Source organism: Cynocephalus volans, chromosome 3 (genome assembly GCF_027409185.1).
Source record: "Cynocephalus volans isolate mCynVol1 chromosome 3, mCynVol1.pri, whole genome shotgun sequence".
NCBI lineage: Eukaryota > Metazoa > Chordata > Mammalia > Dermoptera > Cynocephalidae > Cynocephalus > Cynocephalus volans.
Genome location: NC_084462.1, coordinates 136,050,071 through 136,068,273, shown reverse-complemented (window position 1 = coordinate 136,068,273; position 18,203 = coordinate 136,050,071). Strand labels below are relative to the sequence as shown.

The 18,203-nt window shown below is 36.4% G+C and overlaps 1 protein-coding gene across 6 annotated transcripts in view; it reads left to right on the top strand.

The window, feature by feature from the left end:
* FERMT2 (FERM domain containing kindlin 2) overlaps positions 1–15,337 on the top strand; it is a 78,125-nt gene extending 62,788 nt beyond the window's left edge. For 2 of the 6 annotated variants that reach the window (XM_063090243.1, XM_063090241.1), the window contains 10 exons: positions 671–805; positions 1,517–1,566; positions 2,799–2,923; positions 8,731–8,837; positions 8,966–9,187; positions 11,242–11,265; positions 11,802–11,822; positions 12,464–12,588; positions 12,896–13,037; positions 14,070–15,337. In XM_063090243.1, the coding sequence (XP_062946313.1) occupies positions 671–805; positions 1,517–1,566; positions 2,799–2,923; positions 8,731–8,837; positions 8,966–9,187; positions 11,242–11,265; positions 11,802–11,822; positions 12,464–12,588; positions 12,896–13,037; positions 14,070–14,243 (1,125 nt within the window). In that variant the 3' untranslated portion in view covers positions 14,244–15,337. The remainder of the gene's footprint in view (positions 1–670; positions 806–1,516; positions 1,567–2,798; positions 2,924–8,730; positions 8,838–8,965; positions 9,188–11,241; positions 11,266–11,801; positions 11,823–12,463; positions 12,589–12,895; positions 13,038–14,069) is intronic. The other 4 variants (XM_063090245.1, XM_063090242.1, XM_063090246.1 and 1 more) reach the window with 2 other exon arrangements.
* Positions 15,338–18,203: the final 2,866 nt, after the last annotated feature.

Here is an 18,203-nt window from a genome sequence, read left to right as displayed (position 1 = left end):
TCTGGTCACCACCATTTGACTAGTCTCTAAAACATTCTAAATTCTTGTTATACACACACACACACACACACACACACGTATGTATGTATATGTGGGTGTTTGTGTACTCACATATAAACATAATCTCTTACCACTCTCGCGTAACTGAGAATACAGAGCATTAAATAAAGGATGGGAGAAAAGTGGAGCTTTAGCTTTCAAGATAATGGTGATAACTTTCTCCTTCTGGGTAATAGTAATAGTATAATGTTAATCCATTTCTACAAAAGACCTTATGCATATTCTGTACATTCGTTCAGTATTCATTGATATCAGACCCTATTCTAGACATAGGTAAGACTGCAGTGAAAAAAATAGTCAAATATCTCTGCTCATGTAGAGCTTAGTGGAGGACCTGTTAACTCTCTAAGTCCTGGGGCCTCCCAAACTATGAATTCATTTGTGTATGTCCAAAGACCCTACTTCTTTTGGATAAATATTTATTAGCAGGTTTAGGATATTGATTTCAGGTGCCATGCATGCCCTTTATATTCCTGTTGTTCTAGTTCCTAGATGCTTTTATCTTGTCAAAGTAGGTAATGAAATGCATTCAGTATAGATTCAGATAGTAATTTCATTCTAAAGTTTTACAGGTATAACAATCATTTTAATAAAATATTTCTGGTTTCAGTATCATATAAATAAGCTGTCAATCATGACATCAGAGAATCATTTGAACAACACTGACAAAGAAGTTGATGAAGTCGACGCTGCCCTTTCAGACTTGGAGATTACTTTGGAAGGGGGTAAAACATCAACAATTTTGGTAGGGTGAATCTTTTTACCTATTAATTTAGTTTGAATTGATGCTTACCTTTTTTTGGATTTATATTGTCACAAGATATTGGGGGTGGGGTGGATGAAGAAAAATATTTAATGCTTTAGAGAAGTCAGACATTGATTTTTCAAAGTCATTCAGGGAAGTTTTTTTTTTGTAAGTAATATTGAACTAGGCTCTAGTGCTTCCAGTGCAATAAAGGTAGATACTCTGATACTCTACATGTTCTTTTATAAGTGGTGGGAAAACATTTCTGCAGAGGAAAAGTTAAAAATATTATAAAAAGAGAAAAATAGGTCTCAGGAAAATTTTTAAATGCTATATTTGGCTTTAAAGCTTAGGAATTAGTTATTACTGAAGAAACACTTACCTCAGGGCTATTATGATTTATAAAACTTCCACATGCAACTACAGTTTCAGCTGTATTGGAAATAACACAATATATTCTTATGCATTGTATAAATTGCCATTTTGATCAAATTTTTAATTTTTATGCTATTCAAAAATGCTTTTCTACCAAGAAGAATATATATGGTTCATATGACCATGCAGTATGATTATATCTTTTAAAATTTTATAATCTGTATTTTATGTGATTCTTCTTATTAAATAAGCTTGTTCTTGGTATCAGATACCAAACATTAGAAAGAATTTTAAATTTAAAACAATAAGAAAAAAATGATTTAATTCTCTTCCCAGGGTGACATTACTTCCATTCCTGAACTTGCTGACTATATTAAAGTTTTCAAGTAAGTACAAAAAGAGGAAGGATTCCAAATAATGAATAATCAGTGTCAGTTTTATAGTCATATTCATATTATTTTAATTTTCTATAAGTTTGACTGGCAAATGCATCGGTAAAAGGATTTACTAATTATATTAACATTAAATTACAGTGAGAGAAAATAACCATCTTTACCAAATTAAAATCACAGTACTCATTTTATCTAATAAACATTTTTCTTTTTTTAAAAAAAAAAAAAAAGACTGTGAAACTTTTATTGCATTATATAGATACTGGAACATAGTAATAGAGTGTGCAGCACCTCTGGGCCTCAGTTGGAAGCTGTGCATGTTACTGCCAATAGTTATTTCCTTATTAACAGCCCCAGATTCTATTGAATTCTGTTCATTTGTTCATGGAACATTTTATATAAGATTCCATTAAGTCTTATGTAGATTTTTAAACAGTCAATCCAGCTATATTCCACAGAATCAAGAGAGATGTGCATTAGGCAGAAGGGAAAAAGGAAAGGAGGTGATGGGGAATATACTCTTTTCTCCTGTGTAAGATATAAAACTGTTATAGAATAAACCATTTACTGTAGGTGAACATATAACAGCCCAAAACATGTAACAGTTCTGAGATATATCTCAGGATTTCAGGTGCCACTGCCCTACTACCCCCATTCCTTCTCCTTTCACACACCTTTTCCATCTACCCATACCTTTCCTTATCCACTCTTCCTCATGACTGTTCTGTCATCTTCTGTTTGACATTGGAGTGGCATTGGAATATAACCCTGTGAGAGAGAAGCATTTCCCTCACTTGCAGTTGTGCCAGATAAACTTGCTTCTTCATACAGGCACCAAAGAGCCCTATAAACACCCATGAACCTGCAGTTAATTATGGGACCTAGGAATCTTCCAATTATTGACATTTACTGTACCTTTTTAAATCTTTCCACGTGACCTGCTGGTGATGGATGGGATGGCTTCAACTGAGAAATACTGGCACGTAGGCCCTGCTGTCTTTCTGCTCTAACCACTCACTGTTTCTTTGATCTTCCTGAGTAGATTGAGAAGGGACAGGCACATCCAGTAACAGCAACATTGAATGTAACACACTGGCCCTAGGGAACTGATTTCAGCACGTGTAAAACTTGGCCTCAGACTTTTAACATTGTAAAACTTTACTACTAAAACGGAGTTGATAAAGTTACTTCAAAATGGTTTTTCTCTTAATCTATTTGATACATAGGCCAAAAAAGTTGACTCTGAAAGGTTACAAGCAATATTGGTGCACCTTCAAAGATACATCTATTTCTTGCTATAAGAGCAAAGAAGAATCCAGTGGCACACCAGCTCATCAGATGAACCTGAGAGGTAAGGAAAGCCTTGAATTGTCAGTGTTAATGGTGGAATATCTATTGGCCTGATACTCAGTAAGCTTCACTTGCAGGGGTAAACTGGTTTTTAGCAATTTCTTTACTCCTTTGGGTACTTTTTAAAAAATATTTACATTTTTTTTAGTTAGTACTTTTCAGTTTTGAGTATTCAATTCTACATGAATATTTTGTTGTAATCTCTTTGTGCAGACCTGACTTGATGTGTGTGATTCTGGTTTTCTCACTTGTCAAGTAAATTTCTGGTGTCTCTTTTCTGATCTTTAGCATAAGGACATGTAGGTTTTCCTTATTTCACAGGGGCTTTCTCCTTGTCTCTTTAGGGTTCCACCTCATTTTCAACCGTGTTGTATTCATCTACTGATTTCTCCCTTCTTCATCAGCATCCTGCTCCTCTTCCTCACCTTCACTGATGACAGGCTGGCCCAACTGGTCCTTAGCCTCTTGATTTTCCGGGCTCACCAGTGGGGTGGCTAGCATCTTCAGGATTTGGCCAAGTTCTCTGCCTCCACCAACACCTCTTCCTTGCACGGTCTTGTGTTTACTCTGCTCTCAGCCTGGTCCCTGGCACAACCCCAGGATATCCCTCTGAGGCTCCTAGTTGACAACTTGAGTCTCACTGGTTTCCTCTTGTCTTTTGAAACCTAAAGCTGTCTCAGAACTAGGGGCCGGTATTTGAGGCACATGTTTCTTTTCCACAGTGGCAACTGTGGCAGGCTTGCTTCCTGTAGCCTGGGCCAAGCCTGGATGAGGGCTCAGCTATTGGCTTTGATCTTTTTCTTTCACTCAGGTCTGTGGAGCTACAGCTTCATTTCCTATTTTGGTGACTTTTTCTATTGGTTCTTCACACTGCTCCTTCACTTCTTTGATCTGATTAATGCACTGGTTCAGGTAGTTGGAGGATTTCCTCTCCAGGTTGGTCTGGTTCTTCTGCAGGTGGAGGACATCCTGCTTCTGCTCACTGTGATGTCTCTGCAGAGCCTTTAGCTGGTCTGGCAGGGTGTTATTGAGCCTCCTCTTGTGGTGATATTATTCAATAAAATTCCTTGGTTCACTTCCAGTTTGCATACCACTTCCTCTAGGAAGCTGCATCTCCTGAGAACCACTGTCTCATGAGCTTAAACCCTTGGACCTGGCATGGTTGGTGGAGAATGTAGTAGATTGGCTCCTCATTGTCTACACCACAGTCCTCTTACTGCACTTTCCCTTAGAGCAAAGGCTAGAAAACTAAAATACACTTTCCAAACTCATTTCCAGTGAGATTTAAATTCCAATCAGATGCATTCGTGTGAGACTTGAATTCTGAACTGAGTTAAGGGGTTAGAGACAGAATTGAGAGAGGAGTGAGGTGTTTCAGGCTCTGGAGCTAACAGCTACAGTGACAGCCTCCTGGTTTCCCAGCTGCACGATTGTAGCAAAGGCTGCACCTCCCTTGGCAGGCCAGTTCTCAGTTATTCTTAGCGGCTCAGTCCATCTCTCCTTTGGGTACATTTTGCATGTACATACATTATTGTATATAAAGCAGTATACCTTTCTAACTAACTAAAAATACTGGACAAAAGCACAAAGAAAAGGCCCCTGGCTTATTTCACAAAAATGATTCCCAGAATAATGTCATTTAACACTTAAAACACAGAGGTGCTTTTCCTCATCTGTTTTTTAAATTGTTCTTAGTACATGTACACTAGGATATTTTTAGTATATTTCAACAAAATGTCCAAATCTGTACCCTAATACATAAACTCTGCGTAGTAGTCATCTGAAATGTCTCTTTACAGTTATACACATTTTGAAAAATAGAAAACCTCAGTCCTGGGTAGGGAATTTCTATTCCCATGTGTTGGAATTCTGTAATTTGCCTGAAACTTTTAATTCGGCTCATTGCCTTCCTGTCTCAGTCACACGAGTGTCACTTTTGGGTCTCTGCCATTGTCTGTTGCTCTCAGAATCTGCTGTGGCTTTCTTCTTGCTTCCCTCTCCAGCTCCCAGAACTGGCTCAGATCATCCACTCTGGACTTGGAGACTAGATCTGTCTTCTGGGCCCTGTCCTCACTATCCCTATTAAATCTTATCCTCCTTCCTGGAGACTAAGAAGTCATGTCCTGGCCTGGAAGTAATAAACTTGTGAGATGCTCTCAGTTCTCATCCCACCTCCTCTCCCAAGTTGTCTGAAAGGAGCACTTTTCCCAAACATCACTAGACTGGGACTCAAATGGCCTAGATTCTGCTCTGCTATGAAGTAACCACTACGGTTTTGGAAAGATAGCCTATCTGGGCCTAAGTAGCTTCGTCTAAGAAATGAAAGTTCTGGACTGGATGCTCTGTAAGGCCCTGTGGAGATCTAAAATGAGAAGTTTTAAAAAATTCTATTCAGCTAATACTAATTAAATTCCTACAGCGCAACTGTACTAGGTACTACAGATACAAGGAAGAATAAATTGAAGTCTCGACTCCTAAAATGTTTAGAGCATGTTGATGAGATAAAGAATTGCAATTTGGGCAATAAATAGTACTTTAAAAAGTAAGTGAAAGGTCAGAGGAGCAAGAGGGATAGGGCACTATATCAGTTAGTCTTCAGCAAAGGTAGAGAGACTCCATGAGGGAAATGAAGTCTGAGATAAGATCCAAAGAGAAACATATCTGTGGAAGGAAAGAGGAGAGTTGGTAAAAGAGTTTTCCAGGCAGAGATTATTGTACAAAAATGCCTGGATAAAAGTATCGGCAACTGCAGGGGGTTTTGCTGCTGGAACATAGAACTTAAGGGGGAGGATGAATACTTCCTTAATAGCTATGGAATCTGATTCCTGCTACCACAAGAGATAATAGCAGAAGAAACTGGATGATAAAAATGGGAAGATTATTTTTCAAACTGACAGCAGTGAAGTGTCGTTGAAAGATTATTAACACAGGAATGAAAGTATCTATATTTATATCAGCTACAGTGTAGAGGAGTAATTTTAGAGAGATGATAGAAATCCAAATTAAGGTAATCAATATAGAAGACAAAAGGGAAGCAAATTCCGTAGATACTGAGGAAATTCAGTCAAAAGACTGGGTGATTGATTTGGGAGGAGACTAAAGGGAAGGGCATGCTTCTGGTTTGTACAATTAGGTGGATAGGGTGATATTGATAGAATATAGAAGAGTTGGGTTTGGGGAGAAAGATGATGAGTTTAACTTTGGTATAGTTTAAATTCGAAGTACTTGTGGGATATCTGTTTGGAGATAACCTGTAGACCACTGGTTCAGAGGAAACATACATTCTATAGATACTGATATAGTAGCAATTAGCAATAATGGTAAATGCAGCCATTGGAATCGTCTATGAGAAGTGAAGGCTAAGAACAGAATCCTGCAGAACACCCACATTTAAGGAACAGGGCAGGTTAGAGGAATAGGAGCTTTGCGAAGGACACAAACAAAAAATTGCACAGGAGGACCATGGAAGTGAGGTATGATGGAAGTAACTTTTACAAGTTGTTTCAAAAAGGACAGAGTAGGGCTGGCCAGTTAGCTCAGTTGGTTAGAGCATGATGTTGTAACACCAAGGAACAGCCAGCCACCAAAACAAATAAACAAAAAAAAACACCAAAAAGGACAGAGTAGTCAGTAGTGTCAAATGATACAGAAAAGTAAGATAGCTGAGCCACGTGGATGTGGTTAGTGACCTTGATAAGAACAAGTTCAGTAGATTTCAGTGGCTTATTGAGTGTGAGAGCCAAAGAACAGTCATTGAGAAGTAAATAGGAAACAAAGACAGCTTTTTAAAGAACCTTATCCATGACAAGGAAGGAGGAAAAGAGGGCAGTAACAGAAGAGAGAGATATAAAATGGAGGAGGGTGGTATGTTGTGCTGTAAGATGGGAGATACTCAAGGAAGTTAACTGCTGACAGAAACATGACAGTGGAAAGAAGGAAATCTAGTATCAGGACAAAGAGAGGACCTCCATGATGGAGCAAGGTTCCTGGGATGGTAAATAAACTCACCCCACTTGGATAGGAAAGAAGAGGGTATGCCTCGTCCACTGTGTGGAACTGATGGCCACTAGGTTTATCTTGTATGGTGGTAAGAAGCTGAGGGACTTTACTTCTGAGAACTGTCATTTTCTTAGAGACAATAAGAGGTCAAGTTGTCCCTTGAAAGTAAGTGGCACACTGTAGTATGTCTGAGAAGATTTGAAATAGACATTGTGGAGAATATCTGTATAAATACCAGAAGGATTGCACATATGAAGGGCCAGGTTGAGATTGGGATTTATTTCTATGAAACCTACATGCTCAGTTTTGTCATTTCTTTTTTCTGGTCCCCTCCCCTCTTACAGTGAGATAAGCAGCCTGAGTATAAACAAGTAAAAGATGATTGGACTGAGCCAAGGTTAAGGTTTTGCTAAGTGGGTATTTCATGCAAAGACAGTGAGTCTAGGTAGTTGGAGGTGATATCTGGTGAGTGGGGTCCAGGCTGGATAGGAGAAAAGGGAAAGGTGAAACATGTTGCTGGTGGGGAGAAAGTGTAGAAGTCATAGGAGAGGGTCCCTCAAAGAGTCTGAAGAGAGTTAGGATTGGAGGTTGTGATCAGAATGGGCTGTTTGCAATTAATGTTTCAGAGGTATAGTAATTGGGTACCACCAAAGTCCAGCTTGTTACCATGGAAGTAGGGTACCAAGGTGGCATGGAAGAACGTTGTTTAAGATGTGGCCCTATAAGTGCCCTCTGTGCCTGAGGGCACTCACTTTGTCTCTCCCTTTTTAGTTTTCCTGGTATTTTAAAAAGAGGCCTAATTATTATAAGATTATGTAGTTTAAATCTTCTTGAGTGATTAATGATATTCGTGCAAAAGATTATATGTCTTCAAACAACATCTGTTTGTTTTAACGTTGCAGGTAGACAAATCGCCACACAACTTTCTCATCATTTCTAAAGCTTATATAAAAGGAGCTTTTTATATGTAGTAAATATTTTAAAAAGAAAACAAGGAGGGGAATAGAAATCCGCCAAATTCATGGTAGGAGTTGCTTCTGGAGATGAGAACAAAGAGAACCTCCCATTATCTAAAGTGTTCGGTTTCTCTTATTTAATACTTAAAATATTTTTGTTTGTTTGGTTTTTTGTTTTTCACAGCTGGCCGGTACAGGCATCAAACCCTGGACTTTGGTATTGTCAGCACCATGCTCTAACCAACTGAGCTAACCAGCCAGTCATTACGTAAAATATTTATGTGGAGGGGGAAAAAATGACAATTTTAACATTTGTTCTCTCTGGATATAGAAGTATTTATCATCTTATTCTTTGTATTCTGTGCCAAGAGGAATTGCTCCAGTACAAATAGCAATGCAGCAGCAAGCCTTACTAACAGTTAAAAATTTTCCTCATAGAGCCTACTGGATGGTCTTATAAAGGTGACATGAACTAAGCATAGACCACTAGAATACCTTTTAGGGAGCTTTGATATGTACATTATCTTATTTTTCCTTACTGCCTCCCCATAAGGAAGAGTTCAAGGTCAGGAAATTTTGCTTAAAGTGTTGATTACATGGATTCTTATAACCCATACATGTATGTATTCCTGAAAACTTGCCTATAAAGTGATATTCTGAATACCAAAGTTATTTTCATACCAATTTCCCAAGCATATTATGGGTATGTTACCTTCTGTAGCAGATAGGTCCCTAAAATATTGTGGCAAAATCCAACATGTTAAGATGTCACAAAATGACATCTGCTTGTATTGGGTTGGCATTTCTTAAAAGTAAATTTAACCATTGTAATAGTTAAATTATTTTTTTACAGGATGTGAAGTTACTCCAGATGTAAACATTTCAGGCCAAAAATTCAACATTAAACTCCTGATTCCAGTTGCAGAGGGCATGAATGAAATCTGGCTTCGTTGTGACAATGTAAGTTTTCCAATTAAATGTAAACCTCAATTTTCTTTGATTTCTAAGTAAGTTGACCAGTCAGCCTTTTATACTCAAAAAATGTACCATGTTAATACAGTTTATACATTAATATTTTTTTCCAACAGGAAAAACAATATGCACACTGGATGGCAGCCTGCAGATTAGCCTCCAAAGGCAAGACCATGGCGGACAGTTCTTACAACCTAGAAGTTCAAAATATTCTTTCCTTTCTGAAGATGCAACATTTAAACCCAGATCCTCAGTTAATACCAGAACAGATCACAACTGATATAAATCCTGAGTGTTTGGTGTCCCCTCGCTATCTAAAAAAGTATAAGAACAAGCAGGTACTTGTTTCATTTTACTTCATCTACTGTTCTCTGCTAGTTTGTTTTGTAATTTTGTACATACACTTTAAACTTAGTTTCCCCTCTTAAACATTTTAGTCTTAATTGGTGGTCTTAATTGTATATAAGGTGATTTGATTAGGCTGTAGTCAATTTAAATTGGTCATTTAAAAAATGTCTGTCATTTGAATAAGACACAATGAGGTAAAATAGTTGAGAGCATATTCTGAACAGCATGAGGAAATCACTCTTAACAGGATTTTCTTTCACACATTTCAGGGAATTGAATATTGTCTTAATGCTTTGTGTTGCTTAATTCATTTAATTTTATTCCTTATATAATTAAGTGTGATATAAAGCACAGCCACCATTCTTGCTATTGAAATAGACTTTTCCAGCTTTGGAAAGAAACTTTACAAGGGTAGAAATAGTCTGCATTTTAACAGTGTCTTTTTATTAACATTAATAGTCAGAACCTAACCAAAACTTTGCAAAAGGTTACAAAGCTTCGTAAATTTTGATTGAAATTCACTGCTTTTGTCCACTCTGTTGAGAATTCCTTTCCTGGAAATTAATGCCGTAAAAGGATTGCTATTTAGGAAAGTGGTTCTTTGGTACAATATAAGAGATTCTTTGCAGGGAAATTTCACTTGGGATAGCCCCCGGTATTCTCTGCACCAAACATCATGTCATAAAAGGAAAACACTTTCAGTTTAGGTGGCGAAGGAGGAGGACCTTCAAAATAAATATTTTGTTTTTATCTAGTATTGTTTTTATCTTTGTTAAGGAATAATTTAAAAACTCACTGAAAAGGCCCAGTGAAATACCCAGAACACTTATCAGTTCCTTAACTTTAAATATAATGTTTATTTAGCTGGAAATGTTCAGAAGTTTTAATCACAAAGTATTTGTATTTAAGTTTCAGAGGTTATGTGAGTTACATGGAAATTGTTTATCCCACAGTGTTGCGATGTGGGAGTAGTAAGGAATGGAGGAAATGCTGCCCTGGGGAACTTTGTGGAATGTAGATTGTAAGTTAAAAAGGGAAAGTGAAGCAAGCACTAATTTCATTTGTCATTCTTAGTTATTTCATTTAAAAATTATTTATAGAGAAACTTGTTTCTAAAAGTGAATTTATTTGCCTTCAGAGGCAATGAGTTATTTCAAATCTTAGCAATTTTATCATTTCACTATCAAGTATCAGAGAAAAAAAGAGCTTGAAGTATAATTGTGAGGACTGCCAGATGTTAGTTTCATGACATGATTTGTATTGAATTGTTTTCTTGGAAGCCTTTAAAATGGTAGTTTCCTATGCCTGAGTTCTTGATTAGATTTTCAACTGAATATTCTCTTGAGGACAAAGACAATGTTTTATTATCTTTAACTGACAGGAGGGCAGTATGTGTGTGGTCCGTGGTGAAGGATCCTTCTTGTCTTCCACATGGGCATCTTATCAACTGCACATTCTATTTTAATCTTCCTTTCTCTGGCTAGACTTATATGTGGTTCCCAGAAGGAAGGACCATATACAAGGGTACTTCAAAAAGTTCATGGTAAGACTTGTATTATATTTTAATAATGTTTTTTCATGAACTTTTTGAGGTACCGTCGTATTACTGCCCTGGCACCTAGTAAGTGCTGCTAGAAGTTTAGTTGCTTTCTTGTGTCAGGCACCCTGCTAGTTATTGGACATAGTGCTCAGTAACTGTTGAACTAAATCTAAATCCAGTGGCATTCTGGAATCTACAGGAAGATTTGCAGGCTTCAGGGTCATTCATCCCTGCCAGGCCATAAAAACACATGGTTTTCCTTTGGGTGTCCGTCAATATAACCTTTGTTATATTTAATCTAACTTTAATTTCCCAAAATTATACATTTATTAACTAGACTTGCTATGGATATTTGTAAATAAATATGACTCTCAAACTGGGTTTTTAAATTTTAAAGAAAAGACTTATTCTTTATGTTTATGTTAACACAAATTGAAATGACTAACACACACATAGCCACAATTCCTAGTTTAGTATACAGCATCTCTTTATTTTTCCTTCCAGGAAAAAGGATGCAAAAAACAGATGGTAATTGAAGGGTTTGCTTTTCTTGTGTAAATAAAGAAACAGTATGGGCACTGCACTTATTTTATGCCTTCAACTTCTTATTTCTGAAAAGCAGTGCATGGATCATATTATATGACTAAATCTGAGAGGACTTTAAAAGCTTTTGAATATTAATTTTTATTTTGCTACTAAAATAATTAGCTTTACCCTAATCAGTAAGAACTGGTATGTGAAGGGAGAAAAGAGGTATTTACTCTTTTTATTTTTTCCCTACAAATTTCTACCCTTAGTTTTAGTATAACATTTAACATTCTAAAATTACGTGGGGTGTTTCTCAGTATTCTAAATGGAAAGTAATTGCTGCTTCTTTATTTTCATTCTCATTCTTGCATTCACTTTGCTTGGTTTCCAACTAAAGTAATTTTTTGCATGATTTTTGGCTGGAATTTTGGTTTGCAGGTTACCACAACTTTTCCTTTGCTTCATTGCCATTTTTTCTGATTGCCTCTTTTTTTTCTTTCCGCTTCCTTTTTCTTTCTTCGCATTGCCATCTACAGCCAGGCTATGTAAGAGATTTGGTAAGTTCTCCATATTTACGAGAGAGAAAAAGAGAGAATGAATAAATTGAAATTTTAAAAGTCATAGCCACAGCCTTTCCTCTTGGATTAATAATCCCTTTCTACCCCTGGTGGGAGTAGTCATCCCAAACTGATTATAATTTAAATTTAAATATAACTTTGCTAATGATTTCTTTAGAAATTTAAAAAAATTATTATGATAATTTCAAGTACCTTAAAGCTGCTAACAAATATTCCTGCTAGAAATTTGTATTCCAGGCACTCATTCTGATTATATATCTTGGTGCTAAATTTAAAACTCATCAAGTATATGTGGATTACACTGTGCTGTTGTATAATACCATATATGCGCACATTGGAATATGTCTCAAGTGTGGCAGTCGTGTACTCTTAATAGTGCTTTTTGTTTCTGGATATATGGAAACAGAAATTAAGAATAAATATATTTTATTCTGAAAAGTCATTTATATATTCCTTTATTATAATTTCCAAATGTAGCTTCAGATACTATGTATTTCCAGCTCTTGCAGTAAATGATTTTGGGGTGGGAGGTGCATAATTCAATCTTTTGATCTTTCTGTCTTGATTCTACCATGAAAGAATAATGTTTAATGGTAACAGTCATGTTTAATCATGTTTAGATAACAGCTAGAATCTTGGAGGCCCATCAGAATGTAGCTCAGATGAGTCTAATTGAAGCCAAGATGAGATTTATTCAAGCTTGGCAGTCGTTGCCCGAATTCGGCATCACACACTTCATTGCAAGGTCAGTGGTTCTACTCAGTACCTATGTGTAAACTTTAATCTGTGCAGTTTTACTTAATCTATTTCATATAATTAAAAATTAAATATCTAAAGCATACCTATATTGACCCATTAACCTGTTTTACAGTAAAACTTAAAGAATATTGGAATATATTTTTCTGTACTTTTAATTTTCACATTAAAAATTCAAAAATGAATTTCTGTTTTCACTCATATGAGAATAGCACTTTTTTTTAGGGTTAGAGAGCACATGTCTTGAAGAAAAACAAGATCAATATGTTTGCCTCCAACATGTTTTAATGTTATAGGTTCCAAGGGGGCAAAAAAGAAGAACTTATTGGAATTGCATATAACAGACTAATTAGAATGGATGCCAGCACTGGAGATGCAATTAAAACATGGCGTTTCAGCAACATGAAACAGTGGAATGTAAATTGGGAGATCAAAATGGTAAGTTAGGAACTATGTTACCTGAATGTAGTTCTGATAAAAATTAGTAAATTAAGAATAAAAAGCCCTATGAATTCTGAAGATTATTTGTACTATTACCTCTTAAAGCACCGACAGACCGTGGTTGGTTATTCATTTCTCACTTAAACTTGCCTATTTCATGACTAGTCCAGTTACTGAAATTCTAAAGACATGATGATTTGCTTAGAGTATTGCCTGATCTTTTAGAAGGTTGTCTTTCTATAATGGATAACTCCCTTCCACTCATAACAATAACTACTATTTATTGAATATCCACTGTGTGCCAGGCATGATACTAGATATTTATATTTGTACGCTATCTCTAAATCTCATCACAGCCTTCTAAGGAAGATGGATTAACACTACTTTACAATGAGAACACTAAAATTTAGAGGCTAAGGACTGTCATTGTCCATGACCACACCCAGTTAGTAAGCAACAGAATCAGGATTCAAACTCAGATGCTTTGGCTCTCAAACCTGGCACATTTACTGCTATGTATCATGCTTCCCCTAGCCTTGGAGTACATGGATATCATGTAAAACAATCTTTTGCTAATAAGTCATGTGGTTTAGGATCATATTGGATTTGTTCTATCAACTTCTATCACTTTACAAAATCTCATATTTCTGTAATAGTCAAACATGATACTTTAGGTTAAGTGTCTAAAGCAAATATTAAATAAAACACAGGAAGTCAGTTTTCCCAGAGGGCTTGAGGAGAGAGATTCTCATTAATTGAATCACCAGAGACCATTTGGGAACTTAATGACCTAAAACCTTTGCATTTAGTCTCCCTTTCCAGAACATGAAAACTAAAAGGAGGGCGGTGCTAGTAAACTTTCCTTATTCTTTTGGAAATGGAGGTATTATAAGTTTTGGATTTAAAAGAGTAATTAATTGAATATCAACAAGTATTTTGTCATTGGACAGACCTTAAACAGTACAGTAGCTTTGCTTGTTACATCTTGAGTTTTACTGGGACTGATGTAGTTCTTTGTCTTTGTTGCAGGTCACTGTAGAGTTTGCAGATGAAGTAAGATTGTCCTTCATTTGTACTGAAGTAGATTGTAAAGTGGTTCATGAATTCATTGGTGGCTACATATTTCTCTCAACACGTGCAAAAGACCAAAACGAGAGTTTAGATGAAGAGATGTTCTACAAACTTACCAGTGGTTGGGTGTGAATAGAAATATTGTGTAATGAAACTCCATGGCCATAACAATATTTAACTTTAAAAGCTGTTGTTTGTTATATGCTGCTTAATAAAGTAAGCTTGAAATTTATCATTTTATCATGAAAACTTTTTTGCCTTATCAGACCAGTTAATATGTGCACTAACAAGCACTACTATTAATCCGCTATCATGATACAATAAATGGACTGTCGAATATGGCACACATTCCTTACAGCCATGAATTGAAATAGTGGGAAAATCAGGAACAAATCATCACTGATGTAAGCTAGCCAAAGTGTAAGAAAAAAGCCATCTACTTAAAAACTATCCAGGGCTTAACCTATATGAAGTCTATTTATCATGTTTAATGCATGTGTATTAATGTATGTTTACTTTTATGTCATGGTTTAAAATAATCCTATTTCTGGTAGCCATTTGATTCCCGCCCCCCTGCCCATATAAATCAGGCCTGCAAAAGCTACCAGATATTTAATACTGTCATTATTTGACCTTGAAGGAAAATGCTGTTATAGTCCGTTATGCTTGGTTTGTTTTTGTCCTTGAATAAGCATGTATGTATACTGTCTTGTGTTTTTATTTTTACACAGTATTGTATTACAACACTTTTAGTATTCACCAGCATATTCACTGTCTGCCTAAAATATGCAACTTTTGCATTATAATATGAAGTAAAGGTCTATGAAGTATGCATTTTGTGTAACTAATGTACAAACACAAATTTTATAAAATTGTACAGTTTTTTTAAACTACTCACAACTAGCAAATAGCTTAATTGTAGCATCTTTGCATTAATTAAATGCTTTTAAAAGATTTAATTAATATGCAGTTTTAATATCTGCTAAGTTAAGAATGACTTCGTTATGATCATGATTTGCCACAATGTCCTTAACTCTAATGCCTGGACTGGCCATGTTCTAGTCTATTGCGCTGTTACAATCTGCATTGGTGCTAGTCAGAAAACTCCTAGCTCACATAGCCCAAAAGGGTGCCAGGGAGGGATGGATTATACCAGAATTGTCCAATAATCCATGGTTTAAAGACTGTATAAATGCATTTTATTTTAAATAAAAGCAAAACTTTTATTTAATGTTTCTTTTTGCAGTTCTTGTTTTTAATATTTACATAGCATTAACTTTGTAGAAATGAACTTTTGCCTTTTGGAAATGCCTTGTCTACATCTTGTGCTTTGAGAACTAGTGGCTAGTGCTCCTCAGTGTCCAGATAGAGATACTTTCTAAGGTAGATTCTTTCACTCAAATTGAGAACCACTTGTTTTTCTTAATACTTAAAAATGAGTATATCATATCTAACTGTTAGAAATGCAGTGATAACAGAAGTTGACTTGGGCAGAATTTGTTTTAAACAGCAAAATGATTCTTGGTTAAAAAAACAACACATGCATAAATTTACTTCCTGTTTCTACTGCTGTCATTATTCAGACTCCAAATTTCAGCCCTGGACTTTCTCCTTTACCCCTTGCATTTAAACAGGCCAATTTCCGTGGATTTTTCCCTTGTGCAACATTGCATCTTTCTCTTGTCATTGTTGTCACCATCACCCAAATTCAGTTATTTGTCCTATGCCTGCTATGGTGCAGCATCCTCTTAACGAAAGGGTCCTATTGCATTCTTCATGGCTTTCCTTTGTACTCTAAAGCCATATCATAACAGGCCTTGCTTCAAAATTTAAGAGCTCCTTCCCATTAAAGTTTTTTTTTAGTAATAAATTCCCTTTCCTCTTCTTAGGTACAACTTGTATAGTCACTTGCTAAAAGCTTTAATATATACTTAAGACTATGGCATACTCAAGTCCTTTTAGTCCCATTGCCTCCACACAAATGAGAATAGCCACTGTACTCATTGCTTTGACTCTGGTTTGCCCTGGTGCCCTCCCAGTGATTTTAGGCATTAATCCAGCCCTACCATAGCACTGGCTGCATTTCAGCTCTAAGGACTCCTTGTTGCCTATAGGATAAAAGTTCAAGTTCCCATCAAGAGTTCAGAGGTTTTCTGTGGTCTCCCAGCTCACATTTTCATCCTTATCTCCCAACAGTCTTCTGCATTCCAGTCAAACTGGTCAGCTCACATTCTCCAGATACTTTGCACTCACCCATCTCCATATCATTCCCCAAACCCGGGATGTTGTCGTCACTGCACCTTCTTCCCGTCTCCACTTGTCCAAATTGTATCTGTCTAGCATTTTAGAAATTTTAGAAAGAGCTCAGGCATACTTTCTTTCATAAATACTTTCAAGTCTCCTTGCAGCCAAAAATTCTCTCTTCTTCCTCTGAACTGCCATTGAATTTGGTAGTTTTGTGGAACTTAAAAGCAATCATCTTTATTATGGTTGAGTATATCCTATTGCTCCTAATAAATTATTACATCCTTTAGGATTGGATCTGAGCACCATGATTTCTACCTAGGATCAGTTAACACGTATTTGTTTATTGAATATAATGATGGTTATTTTGGAAATCAAGGAATTATTGGAACTTAGCATTTTTATAGCCTCAGCATAGTTTAATACAGCGACCTTTATTTTTTTGCACATCAACTGCATTAGGAAGCATGCTAAGTGCTTTTACATTATCTCCCTTAAGGATTCATACAATTCAGCCATCTCATTTTATACATATGAGGCTCAGAGAGGCCAAGCTTCCTGTTTAAAGTCACACAGCTATAATTAATTAGTGCAAAGGTGGAGTTGGAAGTGGAACTCAGCTTTCCATCTCCAGTAATGTTAAAAACCCATCATGAGTCCTGAGGAACGCTATTGGTAGTGGCCTCTCTGCAGAGATAATATAGGTCTGTGACAGAACACCAGCTAGAGCCCCCAGAGACCTAGGTTCAGGTTTCTGGTCTGTGTGACTCAAGTTCATGTGGACAGGATGACACTGGTGACAAGACACCAACCAAGCTCCTTTCCAACTCTTTATCTTAACAGGTTAGAGACCTGCTGGAAGCACCTGATATAGTTAATCAGTAATCTTGACTCAGTACAAATTATTTTTTACACAACCTTGAACTTCAAAAGTCAGGGAGCTGGAGACATGCACCATGTAGAAGAAAAACCATTTGCAGTTCTTGGCCCTCCACTCACACAGGCCAAAAAAGCAAAGATATGGCAGACTGCACTTTTTTCATCCTGTACACTGTAGTGTTTGCTTTTTTTATGTGAATAAAAGTGTTATTAAGGTGGTTTTAATTAGTTATCAATTAGCAATGTAGTGCAATCAGGCCAACCTGGTCTCCTGATCCTTAATTTATCTGGAAAAATACCACACAGGCTTAAATAAAATGTTTAAAGTCCTCAACACTGTAGCTCCATTGAATATAGTAGTTTCCCAGTAAAATGTTAGGGTTTTTTTTTTTTTTTTTTAACTCAAAACTTTCATATCCTCTGAAATACATCTCTCCTATGCCTTTCATAACAGTTTCTATACCCTATAATTAAGTTTGACAAGGGATGCAGCTGTTTTTAGACTAATCACTTACAACATGGTAACATCTTCACTCACCACTTTGATAATTCGGAAAGGATGAGAACGAGGCTTTCTAAAATCCATCCCTTTGTGACATACTATCATCACTGATACTGAATGCCTCTGCTGAATGCATGATCCTGCACAGCTGTCATCTATGCTCTGCTGTATTCTAAAAATACACATCCTGATTCAAAAAACAAATCCTGTCATCCCTAAAATGTTTTTGTAGCTATATAGTTGCAGAAGAAAGGCAAGGATGAGTTGACTTGCTATACAGGTGTAGACCTAGTGGACATGGAGCAATAATGAATTGATCCAATTCCTATTCTACTGATAAAGTTCCAATCACTTCTGCACAGTAATATCCAAGAAGTTGTTGTTTACTGGAGAGCTCTGTGGGCTTCCAAAAACTAACTGTGTCTTTATCTGTTTGAACTGCTTTGGCCTGGCAGCTCAAGTATGGG